Raw genomic sequence first — 25,055 nt, forward strand, 5'->3', positions numbered from 1 at the left:
ACCCCCAGCTCGACGAGCCAACGCTCACATAATCGCGCGAAATTCGTGACGCTCGACCGCTCGGTGCGACCTTGACGGGATCCTCGCGATGCCAGGTCGTCAACCTTCGCATCCCACGCTCGCGTCCGCGAGAGAGAGTGAATCGTCTGGACCATCCATCAGTTCCTTCTTCCTCTCGCTCTCGCTCCCGCTCCCGCTCCCTCTCCCTCTCCCTCTCCCTCTCCCTCTCCCTCTCCCTCTCCCTCTCTTTCTCCTATATTATCTTATCCTGATAAATACAAAATATTGTAGCGATGGATGTGTCGACTTTTTTTCGAATATTTTGCGGTCAAACTCTTTTACGATATTGACGATCTTCGTAAACCCATTGAGCAAGTCTCAAGATACAAATTATGAAAATAATAGATCCAATTTCTCGCTCGTTTGCTTTGTTGCGTCAGATGATCGAACGCGGTTACGCAACGTTCGATACTTTCGAGGAGTCAAGTCGCCGGAGGATCGGGAGAGCTAAATGCTTTCTCTCCTTTCCAACCACGAGATTACGACCTTGTCCTGGCTCTCTCGGAGCCACTCTCGATTTCTTCCGGACAGGCCGACCGGCCTGCCGACACTGTCTACTGACTAATCTGGTGCGCCTTTCCTTTTCGCTTTATTGCACTGCCTTTTGGAGAATATCTTGCATGCCATTTTACAAAAGATTTCTCATATTTTATTTCACGTTTACAACTATACGATGAGAAACGTAATTGTTTATTTAATTGTAATTAACTTTGGCATATTTGAAATTGCAAGTAAATATTAGTCTTTAATTAAAGAGGTACGATCGAAGTGTATCTCAAACAACTTTGGAAAAATGAAATTTTTAAAGATTATATATGTTACATGTATGTCTTATTCTATTAAAATATAAGAGAATATATATTACATTTATCGTGAAAATTAACTCTATCACTTTTCATAATCTTTCAAATATTCTGATTCTTATTAAATTAATTTATATCACATTATTAAACGTGAAATAGAATTTAATATATAATACTTTACTTATTGATATTATTTAACTGTGTGTATATTTAACTATATATGTATATATTTTATTGCATTTTAATCTGTATACGTATATGTAGCGATGTTAACATTTATATTAACATATGATTAATATTATATTCGATTTAAAATGCGCTCGTTGTCAGTATGTTCAAGGTTAATGCAAATATTTGTTCAGAAATCCGTGGCCGATTTGCGAGCGTTAGTATAGGGGAGTTAGTACTTTGTCTGTTGCGTTTTACCGCGAAATCGAAGACGGTTAATAGAATGGCTGGTATACCTATGAGCATTGTTAGCGCCTAACCACTGCACTTTATTCGCTTTCGAAGAATTGCGCGCGTGGTCTCTTGCAGCCGATCTGCACTCGAGTTCGTGCACTCGAGTTCGTTCTGACAGTACAACACAATGCGCAGTGTGCATATCCCTCAGGGATCCTCGTGACCGGTTTGCCGGAAAGAATCACAAGTCTGTATATTTCCCTTATTACCTGTAGCACAGCGTGACCTTGCAATCACGTAATATCAGGAATCGAACGTTAGCCAAGCGAAAAGCTCGATTCGAGCTTCTCAATATGGATCTCTGCAGTAATTATACAGGGTAGCTCGAAAAAATTCCTTCTATCATTCGTCGTCATACATATCTCCAATTTTCTCGGTCAATAATTTTTAGATTATAAATTATAAACTATTACAAATTAATCAAAACTCTCATAATTATCAAAATATTTATAATTTATAATGTTTCATATAAGAAGTTCGAAAATTTATATTCTAGCAACAAAATATTGTGAATTATAAAATATAATGATTAATTTTAGATCCCGACTTGATAAAAATCAAAATTGAAAGAGTTCTCACAATTTTTTATTTTTAAAATTAAAATTTGTGATCAAAAAAATTTTCTTTTTGAATATTTGATGTTCTTTTAGAATTTTAAATGTAACAAGAAGTCCACTGAAAAGTATTAGGCCTTAATTTATTCTTATTAAAATAAAAAATTTATAGATAATTATCGTATTGAGGAAGTTATTATATTTTTGGACATTTATTCTTTATATTTTAATATTACAGAAATGTCTTTTACAGTCTGCAGTGTCCTCATGCTAGATGAACGCAATACTTTTTATCGATATATAAAATAATTTCGCGAGAGCTATATCCCTTCACGTTCTCCGAATGCGCTAAATCTCTGCGGGCGATCATTTTCACGGTAGTGTTTCGTTTGCCATGTGTATACGTTGAAAGAGACCCCCTGCAAGACGAGGTTAAATACGCCGTTTAACCTACGCTGTAGGTTTTCAGGACGATCCATCCCGTCGCTAAGGTTAAGACAAATTTACGCAATTCATTTCTCATGAGAAATACATTCCAAGAGTGAATGCAATAGATATATGATTTTTTGTTTTTATTTTTTTTTTTGTCTGAGTTTAATTATCTAATGCTGTCCCATACGATGTGATAAATATTCATAACTCACTAAAAAAATACAAATTTATGAACTTGAATAATTTTCTTGCATTTAAAAATCAAATAAGTTTAAAAAAGGGCGAGAAATATTTGTAGATGTACAATATTACATATCTCTATATGATAAAACGTAGGATGGTTTTTCAAATATTACGTATCACTTTTTTCAGTGAGTATCCAAGATGAATGTCATATATACTGTCACATTTTTTCGCGAATAAAACTTGCTGAAACGTTGTTTACTTAAAGAATAATAAAGAATCATCGAATTCTTCCGGTACGATATCGTTACGAGTGAACCGTGTAAATTCGCTTTTATACGTCTAATGCATGATTGAGGCGTATCATTAGCGCACGGGCGGAGATGGTCTAACATTACCTCGCGTGGCTATAATACTGGAGGCGAGTTCGCGCCGACGAAACCGGAAACGATTAGTCAGATTACGTGATGGGAGGCACCGTTGGCTCTGGTACACCGGACCCGCGACCAGCTTGGCCGATCTGCGCTAAGTACGCAATAGTATCGCGTACATACGCGTACCCGGTCTCTCAGTCGGTCCTGGCACCGGTATAATAACGCGGACGCGCATTTATGCGGGGCACCGTGGCCTCGCTCTCGTCTGTACTGGTAGCAGCAGTGGTGGACTCGTTTGATCGCATTAAGTCCGCATTACCGCTCATCTCGTATCAACGGACTCCGAGAACGACCACTGTGCGCAGATCGACCGAGCCTGATTCTGCCGGATTACACGTGGCGCTATGCCAAGTTGTACGTACGTTCCGGTGCCATTGAACCTGAATAAACCAAATAAAGTTGACTCTCCGCGAGTATCGAAGGCGATCTCGTGCGATTTTAAGAACACTTTAAACTGGGAAAATTTTATCATTATTTTTTATTCGACAAACATACGAGATAATTAATATTATTAAATAAGGCAATACACAATTTATTAATAAAAATAATAATTGTCAAAATGAAAAAGTAGGATTTAATTCTTAATTTAAAATTAATTTTAAATTTATAATTATATAATTTAAAAATCATTTTTGATCAATTGGATTTTCACTGTGTGAGAGTAGAATTTCGCAAAGTTTTTTCGCATGAATGATCATATTAAGTTAATCGCATTAATGGCTGCGTTTTATTTCGCTGCTTCTCTCGACAAGCCGGGAAGAGTTAAAGATAGTAGTGATCTTGATTCTTCCTGATTGCGCGCAGCGGTACATGAAGTATAATGCTGTTGAACCTTATACTGATAACAGGTAACAACGTCGTTCGCTTCTCGAAGCAGAGGCTCGCGCTTCCTGAACTAATTGACAAATGACTCTGTGCGTACCACAGTAGGGTTTTAATTATTCTTGATATCTCCAAGTAATTTATCGAACTATCTACGGTATTCCAAAGAAACAATTCGTTATCGGTTATCAGGAATACGATTGCACAGTAGGAAGTTTAAATCGAATCCGAGTAATATCGAATATTCACTACTATGAAAGAGATTTACAATACAGAAATCTGAAATTTCTATAATACATTAAACGCACAAATTATTCTACTTAATTAACGCAAGAGTTTAAATGCAATTCGAAAATATTTTCAGTCTATTTTTTTCTATTCGCATATGCAATTAAAATCCCTCCAAAGAATAATTTTTTAATTCTTAAATTAACCCCACACATGCATTGTTATTACATTTATTTATAAGAATGCAATATCGTTATGTATCATTTCTGTTTAAATATACGCTGCGTCATTAGCCTAAGAGAATTTCAATCGGTTTCATTCACAGAAAAGACATCAGTAAGCAGTTTTTCTTTTTCGATATCAAAATAAATACTCTTTGTTATTTTCGAATCGATCAACTGAGTAATTAATGCGCGAAGAATAGCAGAGTTCAACTGTAAAATCGACTGTAAACCAAACCGAAGAGAACTAAACAATAAATAATTGTTTTTTCAAACTATCGCGAATTGCAAAAAGAATTATAAATAACATTTGTACATTTAATGAAAAATAAATGAAAGATAACTAAAATGTAATATTTGACTGATAGTTGAATTGAATAACGGTAGACAAAATTCGAGTGTCATATTTTTTTCTTTCTCTGTCAATATAATAACTATAAATTAACGCATCACCGTTGCATGGTTCGATAATATGGGCCCGGCAAAACCAGAAAAAGATGTAAACCTACGCGTGACATTCGATTCTACGAATAGGCTGCATTGAAAATTTCAATAGTCCGACCGACAAGACAAGGTGCTAGCGCGAGATAAGACCGCTGGCGATTTTATGCAACCGTGTTGCTATATCCACACGTCCTACGCGAAGGGAAAAGAGACGAGGTGTAATATTATTTTCCTCCGTGTATACGATTCTTAGATACATTTCGCGATAGTTTCGCGATATTATCATCGGTGAAACTGCAGGTGCTCAAACAGTTCGTGTTTACGAAAAAATTGGAAAATGATTTATTCTAAAATTCTCTCTTGAGCCGTATTATGGAATAAAAAATTTCTTTTTATAGATTTAATAATAAGTAATAAATACCTCAAGGATATATGCACACGTACAAATAAGCGGAGAAGGATGGATGAAGAAATACGCGAAGGATATTTTTTATTCATCGATTTTCGACTTCAGGTAATAATCTTGAGAGAAAAAGAGAGAGAGAGAGAGAGAGAGAGAGAGAGAGAGAGAGAGAGACAGACAGTCTCCCTCCGCGGTTCTTGCCACGGAGATAGAGCGATAAGATTTTGTTTTATAGCGATTCATCGGAAATCTCGAAAATTACGACCGGCAAGAAACGACGAAACTTACATTCTCGATCGTATCCTCTTTACGACTGCAGTAACGCAACCGTGTTTACGACTGACGGCGGATCTCTCTCCGGCGGGATCGACGTACCGCGGATTTGCAACGTAATCCCTCGCGATGTAACGACAATATGCGCTCGGGACTTGGCGCACTTCGGGGTCCTCCCTCTCTGTCTCGGGGTATCCTTGTAATTAAGGCCGACCGCCGCGAGCGTTGCCGTCCACGTCGATGCGGAAAAGTGCGGACCGAAACGGATAATAATTGCCCGGGGCCGCCTCGATACGACATTATAAAGTCATCATGGGCGAGGGGGCACGCGCGCTATTCTCAGCTCGGGCGACTTTTTCTCGACAACGTCGATCCACAGAGATCTGGATCCTCGACGCGCCGCTCATCAATTATGAGTTACGATCGCGCCTCAAGGCTTAGCCGACAATCTCGGCCTCGAATCGAACGTCCTCTGCGCGCGTCTCGCCGCGCCTTTTCCTTCGCTGCTGACGTTAACTATAAATTGCCTATCCTGCCTTTTGGCAAGCGAGTAGTAACAATATCCTCGAGTGTTTATTGTCTACCATAGCGAGTCTTTTTTTCTAGAGTAAGACGTGGATTGCAGATAGCTTCAAGAAATAGTCAATCATGGCCTAGCTCATAATAGGCTTTTATTTTATTATCTTTTTAAATAAAGTAATAAGTTGCAAATAAAATGATAAAAAGCAGAATGATACGCGTTTCAAAATAAAATTAAAAATGTTTAATTAATTTTCTTATTATAATTATTTATAAATATTTATAAAAATGACAATATAATAATTATATACGTTACATAATGTAAGAAGATAAAACATTTCTATTTCAGCTAGAAATAGAAAGTACTCATTCTGTAATATCTTTTATTATTTTTCATAATAAATGTTAGAAAATTATTAACGTTTTCCAGAAATGAATAGATAAAGATCTTTAATCTGGCAATTGATAAACGTTTTCATTTCCATACCCGTAGTTTTACTATCAAGCATATCTCTGAGAGTAAAGTGGACACGCAAGTTAACTAACGGGAAGGATTCTCTTAGCGCTAGCGATACTATTCGCCACGGTTCGACACTTCGATGATATTACACTCTGTGTACAGGATCAGGACTACGATGAATGCACACGCGCATGCATAGCGCATCATTAGGGCGTTTCGCCGACGGCGACGACGCATCGTCGCCGTGAATCTCCCGGTGCTGAGGAAAACGCGCGGAAAATGCGGAAAATTATATTCCTCGCGACGCGACCGTGTGTTTCTCCGCGAAACGCGTTTGTTGCATACACATGACACAAACAGGTTACTTTATAAATAACATACGACGGCATTGAAACGAAATCAGACGAATCAGGCGCTCCTGGCTCATTTCCATGTATAATATTTCAATGAGTATTTAAACGACAATCTCAAATAAATTTAATCTATTCTCGAGTGAATCTAAATTTCAAATCCGAAACATTTTATCACGTTTATATCGTGAGAAATATTTTCGAATTTCGTCAGGGTGGTCCTCTATGCAAGATTTCTGTTAGTATTCATATGAGATAACGTGTCGGCAGCACGTGTCTCTCTTAACGCCCACGTCGATCAATGTTAGAGGGGGAAATTGTTTAATCGAGAAAAAAGACTCTTACATAATGTATCGATGCCGATATACGTTCACGCCCCCGCCGTCCCAGAAAAGGGAATGGTTATAATAATAGCGAGACCTCGTGATCGTATCTCGCGACCTGACACCGCGTCATCGTGCATCATAAGATGCACGTAATTACACCGTGATTGCATCCTCATTTTCATGCACGTGTGTCGATCACGATATAAGTAAGGCTTGATATATGCGACTATAAAAATTAGATTTCTACTCTAACATGTCAAAGTGAAATCTGAATATCGTTAGCTGCAGATGCAGTACGATATTAATTTCTATATATACATATATTAGAGATTATTAGCTTCTATTAATATATTATAATGAAATATTTTGCTTGTTACAATATATTTCTATTTATAACTTGGAGAGTAACAAATGGTTCTGTGTATTATATATGTATAATAGGTAAAGTGAAAACATAGGTAGAGACTCGTTCGATACTTTAACCAGAAAGATTTATTGTACGTGCTATATACTTTATTACATAGATAGACTTTCACGCACATGTATTAATCCCATTTAATCCCAAGATAAAATTCTGATTATTAATTTTTATATATGTTTTAAAATTATAGTTAATGTATTAATAATTGATATTAAATAATATAACCAAAATTATACAGTATGCTAATGCTACATTCGTAAAGAATGTGACTCGCAATGGATATCATTTTAGATTAATTTTCAGTGTCAGTATTTTAAGATTTCTCTAATGTATATATATTATAGACGAAGCAAAACCGAGAGTAAAAAATATCGCGACTTGAAAAAAATAGAGCCACGTTTTTATGATTGATGTATAAGGTTGATGAGCGCAGCGAGCGACGAGTTAGAATAATATATGTTAACAGCAGGTGCAACGGCAGTGCGTTTTTCTCTTTTTCTCGTCGCGTTGAGCTGCGCGAAACGTCACGAAGAGAGAATCGGCGCGGTGCGTAGGGTTTTAACCGGCGATAAATAACGATAAATTCCTCCCACGTATGCTCGAGAGAGTACGAGTGTTGTGAATACGCGCGCACTGCGATACCTTCCTTCTCCTCTCCCTCTCTCTCTCTCTCTCTCTCTCTCTCTCTCTCTCTCTCTCTCTCTCTCTCTCTCTCTCTCTCTCTCTCTCTCTCTCTCTCTCTCTCTCTCTCCCTCTTCGGGAGATAATTTCAATGGGCTCGCGCACTCTGTGCGCGTACCATACGCACAGCGCGCGGCACTAACGTACTCGCGAAGCTGATGCATAAATACCTATAAATATGACACGGCGGGGCCCGCGGTGTGTAACGTCGCATATTAAATTACATTCTTAAGCAGCCGCATCGGCCGACGCGCACGGCAGAGGCCGGACAGTATGGCGCGCATCAAGTCAGCGGGGCTGATTAAACGCAACCACGGAACGTGGTGCATCGTCACAATGAGACGGACGAAGAGAGAGAAAAGAGAGAGAGAGAGAGAGAAAGAGAGAGAAAGAACCACCACGTTGGTGAGCGAGAGAAGGAGAAACACACTTGTTCTGTTCTGGGCATTCCCCAGAACGTATAAGCCTGATTCAAGCGGTAGAGTTGCCGAAGAGATATGAAGAAAGAGAGAGAGAGAGAGAGAGAGAGAGAGAGAGAGAGAGAGAGAAAGAGAAGAAAGAAGAAAAAGAGATAAGAAGAGAGAAGGACGGAGGAGCACAACGCGAGTAGGCATACACCACCGGAGGCTAGGGATGCTAATTATTCTGGTTCATGCGAGCAATTTGTCGAGTACTCGGGGAACGTATGTTTAATACCTGCGGGGCTCCCGGCTGCCCCGCGGGTATTTACATCTGCGGCGGAATACCGCGGCTATATAACGCGGATACGTCGAGAATTATCCCGGGATTACAGCGTGTGTCTTCGTGTGAGCCAGCGAGAAAGAGCGGGGCTCTCCGCTCGGTGGAGCGGAATCGCGAATACGCGAGTACGTAAGGGTAGCAATCTCGGGACGTTGTGCACGCGCGCGCACGGGGTTAACAGGAACCGCGATTTTCCAAGCCGCGCTTCTCCCCTCGTCTCTCTTTCTCTCTCTCCACCGGAATTGTGTGTTATCACGTGCGCGCGCAGCTCTGTAGCATTATTTTTTTTTTTTTTTGTCCGCTCTCTCTCTCTCTCTCTCTCTCTCTCTCTCTCTCTCTCGACAGAAATTATGCGCTAGTCATTTCACTGAGGCTTGTATCTGGAATATTAGCGCAATTCGCGGAACATGTATTTACGAGCGAATACTTATGCGGGAACTGCGCTTCGATTGCAGAGGTAACATCGACTTCACGCTTGATAGCACTTTTTCCTCGAATAATTTTGATAGCACGCGCACATATATGCGCACATACATACACGCACGGAAAAGGATTAAATGTTATATTAATTTAATTGTAATACTTTTCTTTTGGATATAATATTTTTATCACGTCATAGACTATGTATTTCAATAAATTTATATGCATAAATTGAAATAATTCAAGGATAGAGGCAAATAAAATATATTTAAATGTATTTTTTACGACACATTAAAATTAAATAATTAGAACATAAAACAAATACTTTAATCTCCGTGAAATTTTCTACTTCTCCTTACGTGAAGTTTGTATTTCGCAAAAAGATAAAATGATATTAAAAGATAAAATCTTTTACGAAGAACAGCATCGTGAAGGATCGAGAATTATTTCTGGATTGCAGCCGACGCGTGCACTCGTAACTTTTCTAAACCGGAGCTCCGTTCGTTTGTAGTAGTGAAGACTTCTCGCTAGAGTAGCAATCTGCGGGATGCACGTGGGGTTAACAGGATCTCTACTTTGATTCTTCTTCCTGCTGCGAGGAAGATCGCTCCAATTTCACAGTAAGAACACGTGATATCAAGTCGCGGTTGAGTACTTCATCGCCGGAAGCTAAGGTTTAATCGTTCCTTCAGGAGCACTCGTTACGAATACACATTCCTCATAACGAGAAAGGAGGGAGATTTGTTGCGCCTAGCGAATATGTGTTATCATGTCTCGGCATAAATGTTTAGTTAATGATGAAAGAAAAAAAAACACGGGCTTTTGATCAAATTAAAATCAAGACGGGTTTTTCTTTGCAAAGCCTTGAGAAAATACTTTCTACATTTTTTTCCGATAAAAATTGTCTGATTTGAATGCGAATCGTGACCTACTTATTGATTTTCAACTTAAACGAGATCTACGCGGGCGTCGGATCCAGGTAAAAGCTTTACGGTGTCGATCGAAAATTGTTATTACGAAAGACTTTGTCGTTCCCGGTGTCGGAAATTGGTCTCGTATACCGATGAGACGATAGGATTGGTTCATCGAAATTTCATGGGTGTGGCTATATTAAAATTGGTTACGAAAGGCAACCGCTGAGACGGTCCAAGGCATGAGCCGCGTAAATTGTAAAATTCTAAGAAGTCGGAATGATTCGTCATGTTGCATAACACTTTGCCGTGCCTTCTGTTTGCTCGACACAATAATTCATTTACCAAACGATGAACACAGACTCGATATTAGCGTGCATCCCGCGTCGTGTTAATTTAGCCGTTTGTAATATGTGAGAATTCATGCATAAAAGCTTCTTTTCGCACCTTCACGTAAAGAATGCAGCACAAAAGACTTTTGTGTCGACGAAGAGTACGACTATTCATCTTTAGTATTTTTACGATAAACGTCTCATAAGAAGACGAAAACGCGATGATATGAATTAAGCAGCTTAAAGGGAAAATTTATTCAAAAATTCAATTTTTGAAATTTAATTGACTTTGATTAGGTTTGAATATTATTTATACGATTAGTCATTTTTTTATTCAAATATCTCTCATACAATTTTTCATTAATTTTTCATAAATGAATAGAAACAATGAATACATTAATCAATCGTGGAATGCGGTTCAAGGCTCAGCTGTCATGCTTGTGTTCCAAGAATTGCCGCTCGATTTTCTTAATAATGTAATTCTCGTCTTGTGCATTACATATACCTACATTCAAATGTACTCACGCCTATCTCCTTTCAAACCGGTGTTTACACTTGTACCTTGAACTCTGTCCCGATATATAAGATGCATTTCAAAATTGTTACGTCGTATAAACGCGATAAATATATACAACTACGTGATTAAAATCATACATCTCGTGAGATAATAAGCAAGCGAGCTAATTACGAGTAAATAATAATAAGCAATATATTTAAGTCTGTATGTGTCTAATTGTAAGTCTTACAAATTATGGCTAACTAAACGTCATAAAATTCAGCGGAGGTATTAAAATGCCATCTTCATGGACAACGATTAGGGCAATTAAAACTATAATCTGTGAACACGCAATCGCGCGTAAACCGCCCGCAGTGTCGACCGTCTGGCAATGGTATGTCGTTAGAAAAGACATCGGAATAATTTGCGGATATCAATGATGCTAAATCGCTCGTGGAAAACTATAAAGAAGTTAATTATATTCTTCCTCGCGGGATTGGGTAATAAAATACGTTGCGCAAAAACTTTTGTCCGCAACTTCCGCTATCTTTTGAGTATCGTAAGTATCAAAAGCGCAGTTAATTGCTGAGAAAAGTAAAAAAAAAATCATACTTTGTGTGGAATAATACAATTGCAATTGCGAGAGTATCGAGGTAAAGTAGGCACAGAGCCACGGACGCGCATTGTCTTTTAACGAGGTAACACGTTCGCGAGATATCCAGGTTGAGATAACGCTTAGAAGTTCCATACATAGATCGGATTCTAAAAGCTCTTCTCCGTTCGAATGCAAATTGTGAGACAAGATTGTGCGCAAAGTGCTTATCGGGGTACGACTAATGCGAAATATACGTAACAATTAACGCGCATTTGCATTTTCGCTATTTAATTTACAATCGTATCCGGTATTTAAACAGATAAAATACATGTGATTGTGTTAGTAAAAGATAAAAAAACGAAAATTCAAATATAAAAAAATTGTTAAAATAAAGTCGAAAGTGAAAAATGAAAAGATATAATTAATCATACATATATACATACTCATATATTTCGTATTTATTTTTATTTTTATTTATTTTTTAATAATCTTTTAAGTTTTCAATTCTCTTGAGTTTTCATAAATTAGAATAGTTTACATCACCCGGAAGACTCATGATATTGATATTTCGTTTCTCGTATCGTTTGTGCAAAAACTGTGGAAAAAATTTTTAAACATTTTTTACGTAGCCACGAGAATGTTATCAAAAGACACTAAAGTGAGGTGTATGTAAACGAAAATTAATGCGCCGTTGAGTTTTTCACAGTCGCTATAATCCCGTCGCGATACCTACAACCGCGGAAGTTTGTATTCCTCGTTATGCATTCATACGCTAATTGACAAAAATCATGGCGGTTATTCTCGCCACGTGTACGTTTAGTCGCATTCAATATTGACCATTTAAACCCGATGGAACTTGAAATGGCAAGTTTATATTTAGATGTGGCATCGAACGATTAACGCTTGATTAATGAATTTTGCAATTAAAATATTTATTTTTATATATTTGAATGTATATTATTTTGCGGAATTCGATCGGTTATATATTGGGCTTGAGTTATATATTAATTAAAATGAGGCACAAACTTTTGCATTCACCAAAGATACACAAACACACACAATAATTTAATCATTTTTTTCTACATACAACAAAAATAAAATTTAAAACTCTTCGATTTTATTTTCGCTAAAACACGTGCTCGATGCATCCATATTTGTGTTGTTCTGACAGCTTCCTCGCAGCTTATGTTTCACCGCAGAACCGATAGCCTTCATGTGGAGAAGAATTTTACGCAGTTTACGATCGTAAAAGGCAATAGGTTTCTCGCGCTTAATACCGGCGTTACTGAACTTTCGATTTCGCATCTGCCTTGCATTTTCGTGATTTATGCAAATTTAGAGGCGCGTGAAAGACGTATACGTGAGAAAGTAATGGGATACGCAACAAACAACGAATTCAGAATCCATAAAACAGGCCGTGTGCTCGTGCGCGCAATGTATTTCTAGTTGTAAATCAACGGGTTATGCATAGAAATGGCGCGGTCGCCACTTCCGCCCGTTTAACATTCAGCATTCTTCTTCACCCACTACTGAACTCCGACACTCCGAGTGACTTAAATCGCGCTCGAGGCTGCGCAAGGCTACGTGTAATCGCCGTTCATGATGAATGATCCTCGACTAAGAGTACTATGAACTATTTCTAGTGTCTCGCGATTGGCAATGGAGCATATCGTTCTTTATTACTTATCGAGACGCGTTTAATTATCGTGCAAAAGTGGCTTCGAGCTGCGTAAACTCGTTAAGTCCGTGTTATTAAAGTGTTCAAACGTCATCGGATGAAAATTTATGGGCAAGGAGGCGCAATATGTGAAAAATTATTAAAAAGCATAAATTTAAATTATATATTATTTAGTAAATAAATTTTTAGAAAATAATTAATGCGTAATTGATTTTATAAATGCATATATTATCATAAAACTTAAAATTGACAGAAAGTTATATTTTTCATCGTAGTTCGCTCACTTTTATTATCGATTACTTAAGAGAAATTATTAAAATTAATAATAAAATTAAATATTAAAATAATCTTGATATATTTAATGAATGAATCTTGCAGTTTGCTCAAGATGATCGAAAGAAAGAGAAAATCAATTCGAATTTTTTAAATAAAAACAAGAGAGATATTGTGTTATAAGTTTGTCCGATAAAATCGTCGTAATTTTGTTCGGATCACCACCGGAACTATAGCCGAGCTAATATTTTTTTCGAAACGGCACTCCCACGTCTCGGCGAAGTCACGAGCGCGCTTTCACAGCATATTTGTAGCCATAAAGATACGTCCCTTTTTCCTCTTTGCGTTGAACGACTTTTACGAATCCGAGCGCATAAAGTCAGGTTTATAAACAGTTGATAGGCAACTCGATCCGGTACAACATGAAAGAAAACATTGAAATTCTGAGCGAAAGGTCAAAAGACTCCAGTCGTGTTGCGGTTCTCTTCAGGGAAATTCTCTCTCTTTAAAAAGGACTAATAAAGTTGCGTCAAGTAATACCAGATGTTACGGCAACATTATGCGGCCATCCGCTTGTGTAAATTTCAATAACAGAACGATGGCTGAATGAGGCGTAATATTGAACTTATAGTCGAGATTAATATAATCGCATAATCCGTATAATCCGTATAATCCGTCAGCTTCCAGTACTGCTTATATCAAACTGGTATCTTCTCTCATACGTAAACACTCATTATCGATTAGCAGTGACGGTGAGATTATTTCTTCGCAATGTGAGACGAAATAGAATACAAAGTCTAACGTGCGAGAAGCGACATGCACTTCAGTAAAACTTAAGGAAAGGTCAACGTGTGTGTATGTTGGCGTACGTTAGGCGGAAACATGGAAATTGATCATTCTATTCATTCATATTTCTAATACATCAGCGCGCATGATAAAATATACAAACATGTGCTGTGAAAATAAATATTTGTATAAGAGAAAACTTGAAACTATAAAATGATAGATACAAAGTTGGAGTTACTTTAATACCAAAGAAAGTAGTGGGAAATTAAATCCTTGCGGAGTAAAAATCATGTTCTGTCAGCGAGAAATATCTTGGGAATTGCAAATTCAAAACTTGTAGGTTTAGTTTTCAAGAAAAATCATTCTCTTGCAATTGATTATACTTTCGTGTAATCCGCACACGATTATGCGCTCACGCATATACATGGCCATCTTACGATTAATCCGCCCAACGGTATTGACCAATGCCTTGACATGAATGCAAGATAACGTGCAACAGACGGAGTTGCATCGGGATTAGGAGCGGACTTCGTTAGCGAGCGATTGTAATCGAACACGTGATCAACGCGGGAAATATTATGAAATGAGATATAGAATTTCATACTAAAAAAAAACTTAAAAAAGTCAAAACATTCCACTTAAAATATAAAAATATAAAACAAAAATCAAACAGATATCGAATATTAATTACTGATGAATATTATAAGTGCAGTAATTTAGTTAAGGATAATTGCTCGGATTATTCTATTATTACTTACAATATTTGACGTTTATATTTTATTTTTCTATCATTTTATTGATTATATGATCATTTTTATATACATATATTTCAATCTTTATTCTCTCGCGCGAGTATGAATCCTTGCATTCGACAACGTAATTTCGTCCCACGCCCATCCAACGTTTGTACATTTGTAATTCATGTATCTTTATTGAAAAAAAAAAGTCAGCATTATGCTAATGCATGAGCGGAGTATTATTCACGGCCGTATGTCACTGACCACCTACCCGCATTGAACGTAACTGGATAATAATATTGCTCGTTTCTCTTATCGTGCGTTTTCTTCTTTCTCTTTTCGTACGAATCAAGATTAGATTTTCTTCCTTTGTTGCTGTCTATTTTGTTGAATTAGCGTTGAAATCAGCATTGAATGAAGAATCATGGCGAGATTCGTACGTTTCTGCGAGCGCGTAGATATTCCTCCCGAAGTATTAGCGAGACAATATTAAATTATAATTCGCGGCACGCTCTACCGCGTTACCTCATACTTTCCTTCATTATTTATAGACCGATACTCGTTTCGCTCGTTCGTTCCTATTCCTTGCCAGCGAGAGCTACGAACCGACGCGACGCCGAGAAAGCATACTGACACGCTCGCGAGCGCGATTACGGTCGTGAGAAATCGCTGTGGCAGATGCAACAACGTGTATAGGTACGTGCCGTGTCGAGGAAATTGAAACGTTTCTATGCAGGTTTACGGGAGATCGTGTTTTCCTGCGCGTTGAGTAATATCTGACGAATGGTCCTTGCTAGGTCATCACGACGCCGCATTGTCGTTGCACTTTGCAAATCGTCAAAGTTTATGATGAAATATCTATCAGCTTATAAATGAGTCTTTCATGAATTTTCTTAATATTTTCTTGAAACAAAATTGTTTTGTTAGATCTTTTTTCTTAATTTTATATCGCATCTTTGTCACTCGCGTCTCGCTGTTGATCAAACTTGAGTGCGGTTTACTTCGTTTTCTGTCTTTCAGAATAGAAATTTACTTTCATCGTTAGGCCGCCACTGCCACCCACAACCATCTTTCTTTCCACGGGTTTAGGTTAAATCACCTACTATAACCTGGTTATATATGTACGCAGCTAGGCGTGGATAAATAAACTCCAACTCGGTGCATGCATTGTTCACTTCCTCAATCCTCGAGAAAATCTCAACGATGTCGTAAGCGATATTTGAGCCGCAAAATAAATAATAGAAAATACGATTTCGAATTTTCAATTTATATTTCGTTAATTTTCAACCAGATTAATGTAGAATTGGCACGAATATACGAATATATTACAAATAATATTTTTCAATTTAATTGTGCAAAAAAAATCTATCACAATTTGTTTGTGAAGAAATCTCTTTCCAATTAATCGATCGATTGTAACCGCGTACACATATATTCTTACGCAACCCACCGCAATCGTTTTAATTCCAGATCAAATTTCTGATACAATTCCGCGAGCATAATCGATCATCGTACACGACGTGATCGATATGTCGAGTCAAAAGATCGGAATGGTGGGTAATTAATTTCATATACGCCTTTATGCGATTTTATTGATCGCGTTTTTTTACTAAATTTCTCTTTTTCAATCATCTATTTTACAAGCTTAAAATATTAAATTTTATTTTTACAATAGTTTTTTTAACGAATGAAAATTTGCGTTTCAGACATTTTATGATTAATAAAAAAACAAAGAAAGAATAATAATGATTAAAAATGTATTTTTTCAAAATTATACGCACATACTTATCTTAAATCAATTTTATATGAAATACTTGTTTGGAGAGAATCTTTGCCAAGCTTTCTTACTAAATTTACTTATAAAAATAAGCGCAAGAGTATAAACAAATATGTAACATAACATAATATAATATATATCTAAAGTTGTACTCACCGGGATAACCTTCCGGGATGACTATTTCCGGTCCCACTTTGACATCATGACGGTAACGATGCATCAGCAGCGTAGCTGTGACTCTCAGCGATTTTTGTTGTTGCTTGTACAGCAGTATCGGTCTTCCACCGGCACCTTCGACCCTGACCACTCTCGGCAGTGAAAATCTGTCCAGGAACTCGCGCAACGGCATGAAGCCGCCACCGGAACCTGCGGCCTCGGCGGTCGCCTCTCTCGAGCTCGGCAACGAGTCCTCGCCGGTTCCGGTGGCTTCGCCGCTCGACAGCGTTGAAAATTCACCACTCGATGACATCGCAGCACAGTTTTTCACAGTATCTCGCATCAAATCTTCCTGCGGTTTCTTTTACATTCCGACGCGCGCGTATGCGTTTTATGTGGACACATCAAAGTGTGTTTGAAGACTGGCGTCTCACTTCGTGGAAACTCATTAATTGTTGAGAGTTCTAGTTATTAAAAAATATAGCTCCAGACAAACTGAGACGCCAAAATTCATCCTGCTTACTTTGTCCGCAAATCCGACGATTTTTTTAGCATTTTATATCAGATTTTAAACGCTTCAAAATTCTACAATAATTCTATAAAAGTTCTATGCGTAAAAATTATTAAAATATTAATTAAACAAATTATTATATACAAAATCGTCCGAGATGCCAAAGATATAAGTATCGAGGTGAAACGCTTGTATCCTTGTCTATAATAAATTAATTGTGCATATGTATGTACATACATAGGAGAAGGCGTTATTAATGCCTTTTGCATATATCAATATACATTTATATATTTTGTATATATAAAAAATGTATATTCCGATATGTGTATAAATTCATGTATAAAGGCATTAATGACTCTTTCTATACATACAATAAACATGATAAGTATTTATTCTAATGTTTGTTAACGATTATGATGTATTTGTGCATCAAAATATTTGAATAATTGCAGTATCCCTTCGTAAAACATAATATTCGTATATAATATTCATATATATGTATACCTAATATTATTGAATAACGCGCATGATTTCTTTATTCCACGATTATCAATCTTATACATTCTAATTGTTATTATTATATTTTCTCCATATAGAGAAACATTACTATTATATTATTTTGTCGCGAAGCAAAGAATACAGAAAATTAATACGGGTAGCTCGAAGCGTATTACGGGAAAAAACATCACAAACTTGAATTAGTCGCTGGCTGTTTACACGCAATACAATCATGCCTGCGCCTACCACACACGCGTGATACTAGGCACGAGAGGCATCATTTCGAGAAGTACCTGAGTTGATGGATACCCGCGAGTATCAAGAAACATGTCTAATAATCGCGAATTCGTCAGAAACAGCGAATTTTTTTATGTATATAACGCGCTGTACGCGATATTTTGTTATGATTCGTGATACGTATTAAGCGAGAAGAGATACTAGACATAGATTTCGTACATCAATAAATGTAATATATATCGAAATCGGAAGTGTCGTGCAAAATATCACGCGAGTGTTTTGTGAGCGCTTTTGAAGATGCATCAAAAGAAAGAAAAAAATGAGCAGACCTGGAAATCATATCGAGAGCTTTGTGGGAGCAATCAGATAATTTATTGTATTATTACGTATTATTCGCGGAATTAATTTTTTTGTCCCATGTATATTTCGTGCAATTTCATTTGGGTGTGCATGAATTTGACGTCTCACTTTGTGGAAAAACTCATTAATTGTTGAGATTTTGACTTTATTTTTAATAGTTTCTAAAATTCTTGATAGACTACATCAAAATTTCTGGTCTTAAAAATGTCCCAACGTGATTAAATCAAATGACCTTTTGTTCTCATGCTCGTTGAAGACACGTAGCACTGCCTAAGATTACATGATATATCATTTGTTTAGATTTATTTACTTAAAAAAATTTTTTTGATAGAATTTTAAATTGATTTATAAAAATAATCTTATTAAAATCTCTTTTTAATTTAATGTAAAAAAAGAGTTTTAGTTTTTTTTTTTTTTTTTTAACAGTCATTACATGATCTAGAAAGATTTATAATGCGATGAAAAACTTCTACGGAATTAATGTAGTGGAAGAAAGGATTCTTGCAATAACACGGGCAACCAGCTTGCTTCCTGTTCGCACATAACGATATGCACCCAGCGATGTCAGAACACAAAGTACATTTCTCTCTTTATTCCCCTTCCCCTATTATCCGCTACCTCAACCACCCCCAATGGAATTCGTCTTTTCGCGAAGCATGACAGCCTTGATGCACTAACAGCGAACCGTGCGAGGTAATGAATGATTATACTTTGGGCACTTTGACGATGATGGTGATGATGATGAATTTATGAGGGTGATTATATATCTTCCGTAGCATACCAGTGCGTCGCCACTGGTGTTTGCCTTTCGGATGAGCGACTGGCTCTATGTCACAGGAAAACGTGAGCAGAATGATGAAGCAACACGCTCGGCTACTTGCGAAATGTCACCTTTGAAGTGGTAATAGAAATGCCGTATAGTTATAGCAAAGAGAGGATAATAGATTAATAAATGATCAATTACTAAATATTACTATATATGGCAACATAATATTTTCTTGATTTTTAATTGATAATTAAAATAGAATTTTATTGAATAATTTTTACTTTCTCTTCAATCTATTTTATTAATTTTCTTGCGGTCGCGCCTCTTAAAAAATTATCCTTAATCTTTCAGCTTATATTTTCTCTCACGCTAGAAATTTTTATTTCTAATCCGATTTATCTTTCAATCCTATATATTCTTAGGATTTTCACATAATTAGGGACGATGATTTGTGTCTATTAGCATCTCCTAGAGCGACGTGGAATATAATTTATTCATGCTCGCTGTCATACGCAGTCCATAATGCACTTTCTTGGGTGACTTGCACCTGTGACATTCCATAGCTTCGCGACGATACTACGTACATCGCATACGAATGACGAGAATTAATATTCCACATATGTAAGATATGATGCGCGCGGAGACTCCGGGCATTATCCGCGGTTCCGGTCATGAATACACATGAGATGGGGAATTCTTTTTTTGTTGTAAACTCGCGACTTCTTCCTCGTTATTCGCAACAGAATGTTTCATCCGCGAAACTTCTGTAATCGCCATGTAATGGAGTTTTAATTACCTACGACTAAAGCGACCGTGACGAAGGTATCGTGAATTATTACGACAGCTGACTATGACGCATCTTAATAAACCTTCGTTTTTCTCATGTTCGTGGTTTTTTTATTTGCGTTTTTACATTTGCTCGCTTTACACGGATCTTTCGCGTTAGTATGCGTCCTGTACGCAAGCGAATACTTGCTATTCCGTTCATACGCACAATCTTTTTCAGAAATCGCGTTCCCCCTTCCTGCTACACACATACGTTTTCAACGAGCAATTATGTTTCGACCGATACTTTCAAAGAGACTCGTGACCTCAAGTGACGTCTTTTTTCTTTTCGAGACTTTGCGATTTCACTCTCCGTCTTTTATTATTGTCCATTCTTTAAAGATGACATTTATCACGTGTGACAGCCGTCAAATGTCAAAGTGTCCACTTTGTCGAAACATAATATGAGTAGACGTAAAACTGACAAGAAACGAATTGCGAGAATTCTCGATATCAGATAATTAAGTTACATTCATGTTAAGCTAAAAAGTCTCATCGCATTTGAGTGAATAATAAATCGTGCGAAGTGAAAGTGTAGATTTAGCAATTCGTCCATTAGCGGCTATTCTAAGTTGAAAATGTTTTGTGTTTTCCACGCGGTGTTACTGCAGACATTCCTAATGTAATTTTTCTACAGAAGACTTATCGTGCCGCCAAGCACGTAATCCTGGCAGCGATTTTAATCGAGCTTATGAAAGTTTCTGCATTACGTGCAACTTTCTAACGATACGATAATTAATTAAGTACTATAGAATAAAACAGAGAATTTTAATCATTGTTTTAATTTAGATAAGATAATAACGTTTCGTGAGCGAGGTCTACTTTAATAATATAGTGAAAGTTTGAATCCAATATTAAAGATTATCGACAGTTATTATATTTTGCACGCTTGCAAGGCACGACGAATATTTATAATTTGAAGAATCATAATTTAGATTCTACATTGCAGGTTCTAATAAAATTTAGTAATAAGCATGTAATATATAATTTTCTGCAAAAGATTAAAATTATGATGCTATGTGTATTTTCTATCTACATCCTTATTATTATTCTGTGCTCGCATACACAAACAAAGTAATAATAATGATTAACAAAGGCCACTTCAAATATTATAATCCATCCTAACGCTGTATATCCATTAGCTTCATGATTTTTCGAACGTGATCGTACGCTATTCGAAACAGATTTAATCTCATTCACTGTAATTATTATTTTATCACTCACCTCGTCGATCATCTAAACTTAACTAAAAAGCTTAAAAATATCCATACAAGACATTTGACTCACTCGTGCGTACAAATCAAATTGTTGCACGTATCAAGACAATGCTAAAATAAAAAATAGACTCGTCGAATTTCCTCGCGATTTAAACGCGATATCCCATATGATTTTCGATACTCGGACCGACGAAAATTTTCGCGAGTACCTCGATTCTTCTCGAGAGATCGGATGTACCACGACACGGTCGAACCGGCATTGATCGAGCGATCGAGCGATCGATCGATCGAGACGTAGCTGCGAGAGAAACGCGACGAGGAGCGCCCCGACGCCGCGGACGAGATCGCGCGACTAAAAGCTCACAAACCGCACAAACGCGGCGGAGCACTAAGCGCCGAGCCGTGTCTCCCCACTTCGGGAGATCCCCAGTTCAAATAAACTGTATCGCGCAGGCTCGCGGTACTCTCGGGAATCTCTCTCCGAGTCGCCGAGACTTTTCCTTCTTTTTTTTTCTCCCGCGACTCTGCGACTCCTTTCCTCAATCAATTCGGAACTTCCGTTTCCGTACAATTTCATGATATATTTGCGTAAAATCCGTGCACAGTTGACAGCATTTCCGATGAAATGGTTAACTTAAGTTCTATGTGAAAAAATCTAGACATGTAGGTATTTTTGGATTTTTAAATATTGATTTTCATTAAATATTTTTATTAATTATTAAAAAAAATAATTTAATTAAATATTTTTTATCGTAATTTTTTATTTTTTAAGAATTATTACATCATGGAATATTAATTTTTAAATGTGTTACAAGCTTCGACAGCCTATGCAATATGTATGCGAAACTTAATATATTTATATTATTTGATATATGTTCTAGAATCTTTTGAGATTGTATAAAATTTTTATAATCTAGATTTCTCTTATGTTAGTTTTTTTTTTTTTTTCAATTTGTTCAAGATTTCTTTCAAACTGATTCGAAAAAGTCGATATTAAGTTCAGGTCGATTGGCAGCCAAATTACGAGCGCGATATTTGCCCGCGTAATTAATAATTACATATATTATGCAATATGCGCGCAATTACTGTGCATTCGTACCCCGTAATTTGAAATTTCACGTTGTATTCGAGATATCCGTGATCAGTAACGGTGTAACCTTCGTACACCTTCGTTCACGAACTTACAAACTAGAATGCCAAGATCATATAGTCGCGGCCATTTTTCGCTGAGCTGAATTTCTCACCGACTGACGACACTCGCGTAGCGCGACATCGCTGCATCCAGCGTGCAGCATCGTCTCGCGTTGTCCGGTGTCTAAGACAGTCGGCAATTACAAAGACGCGCATAACAGTTAATACCGAGTTATTATAGGTATCGAGGTAACTCGCCAACTTAAATGACTTACGCTATGTTTGCCATATGTTCCCCGAGCAGATGGCGTGCCACTTTCCGCGAATCTGCGAGATGGACCGCTACGCGGCGAATTGCGTAACAATGATCGCCGTCACGAATCAAAAATGTAAACTTCTTTTGCTACCGCGGTTTTTGTAACTGTATCCGAATAAGTGGGCCATGATGGCTTGGCTTTTATTCGTTTGAAACTAACTTCTCGTCTGCCATCGTCGGAAGACGACGTCCTCCTTTGCACAAATTATTATTAAATTTTGTCATGAACTTATTCGCAACGTGAATAAATTCACATAGTACATTAGGAAAGATATGTCTCCGCATGATATGTAAGAAATCTTAGCTTCACATGATAGTTCAAGTTTTTCGAACATAAATGTGTATCTCGATTACGATAGATTTGCTATTTTAATTGTTTTATGAATAAGTTATGATTGATAAACTTGATGAGATGGAAGCTCAAACTTAAAGCTCAGATTTTTTTATATCTTTAAAAAAATGTTTTTATATATGATTTATGCGTTTATTACATTTACTTTTAATTTACTCTCTCGTAATTATGTCAAAATACGAAAATTTAAACACAAAGACAATTTACGCGTTCAACTTTCTGGATAAATTCTCTTTGGGCTTCGTTAGCAAGTACTTTCACATGCCTAGTTGCACACCCAACTATCCAACAATTAGCCTGGAACGCGGGAATATTAATGTCTATGTTTAGGAAAGAAACGTTGCGCGAGTGTCATTGTCTTCGTAATTGTCGCTCTGCCGCAAAATGATTATTGACTCGAGGAACGTTGATTACAGCGACGAGGCACCAAGTGCCTCATTGTTTTCTCTACGTGGTACGTACGTATACGCCATTAATATCTTTTCGCTCTACGTCGGCCTAGGTCAGAGGTCGGGAGGAATGTCCGCACGTCATTGATGCTTATCGTAGATGTTTTGAATTTCATCGAGAGATATCGCGATTATATGCGGTTTGCCTTCGATAAATGTGCCCTGCATTTACGACCGATGTGTGTCATTTTCTTCCTGAACGTATCCTCGCGCGTGAAAAAAACGACGCAACCTTACGAATAAATAATCAACGAGCAATGACAGGGCGTTTAATCTCTGGAAACATTGAAGTCTCAAGTTAGATATGTACTTTTTTTATATCCGGAAAAATCGGAGAATTTTATTGGGATTCAGGGAATTTTTTAAAATTCTCTTTTTGATAATTTTGCTCATACATTGTCAACAAGTGAATGATATGTTTAAAATATATTATATACATGTATATCTTTATTTATATATTCAACAAATTATTCTTAATAATCAAAGTGCTATGCGAAATAAAAAAGATCTCGTTGGTTAAAGTTACGATTTGGGAAATGTGTTCAAAAATTTTCGATCAGAATTCTAATTATTTTTTTGAATTTTTAATAATGAGGAGCCAACTTTACATACGTAAGTTGCATAAAAAAATCTTTAAAATATTATCTTTTTCTAGAATTTTAAACAAAAATTTCTGGAAGATCAGGGGAATTTTCAAGGAATATTTTCACAAGATTTATAGAGTAAATACCCTAAGCAATCTGAATTTTCTATTAATACAATAACGAGTTTTATAATACAAATACATCGCATGATGCCATCAATATTTCTGGCGTATTAATGATAAAAAACCATGAACTGCGATTTACGAAAGAGCTAATACAGCGATTGCGTAATAATGATTTTTAGATTGGTACGGCGAGATAATTATTTCTATCGACTCATCCGTCGCGCTTCGTTAATAATTATGATTTAATTCGCCGCGCGGGGTCAATATTCCTTAATATTCCGAGTATAACGTCACGGATCTCTCGCTACTACAAACGGTACACGGAAGCATATCGTACATCGCTGCAAGACGGATGACCTTCCGAAGGTCAGCGCCTTTACTCCCTACCGTCGATGTGGATATACCACCATACATACATATACCTGTATATACTTTCTCATAAAGCACGTGCGATGGAGAAAGAAACTAATTGAAATCTTTAACGAATATAAAAAATGCCAGATCGGTGTAATGACAGAGAAAAACGGCAGTTAACGATACTAACGTTCTTTCCGCGTGCCTGGTCATTAAATGACTTGAGTATACCAATCGTTAATTGTTGTCGCATGGAGTAACTATCGCGCGATTGATTAACGGCCGGACGATATCCGAACCGACTCGTCGGCCGGTCGTTGTCGTTATAACTGTTCGCATTGGCAAATTAATT

The 25,055-nt window shown here is 37.0% G+C and overlaps 1 protein-coding gene across 7 annotated transcripts in view; it reads right to left on the reverse strand.

The window, feature by feature from the left end:
* LOC140664592 (uncharacterized) overlaps positions 1-21,741 on the reverse strand; it is a 44,537-nt gene extending 22,796 nt beyond the window's left edge. The window contains exons 1-3 of one of the 7 annotated variants that reach the window (XM_072889814.1): positions 21,602-21,739; positions 21,400-21,503; positions 16,979-17,339 (exon numbers count right to left, since the gene is read on the reverse strand). In XM_072889814.1, coding sequence (XP_072745915.1) covers positions 16,979-17,339; positions 21,400-21,411 — 373 coding nt within the window. In that variant the 5' untranslated portion in view covers positions 21,412-21,503; positions 21,602-21,739. Of the gene's footprint in view, positions 1-16,978; positions 17,586-21,399 lie in introns of all 7 variants that reach the window. The other 6 variants (XM_072889819.1, XM_072889821.1, XM_072889818.1 and 3 more) reach the window with 6 other exon arrangements.
* Between the last annotated feature and the right edge of the window lie 3,314 nt (positions 21,742-25,055).

The sequence above is a fragment of the Anoplolepis gracilipes genome, chromosome 4 (assembly GCF_047496725.1).
Source record: "Anoplolepis gracilipes chromosome 4, ASM4749672v1, whole genome shotgun sequence".
NCBI classification, from domain to species: Eukaryota; Metazoa; Arthropoda; class Insecta; order Hymenoptera; family Formicidae; genus Anoplolepis; species Anoplolepis gracilipes.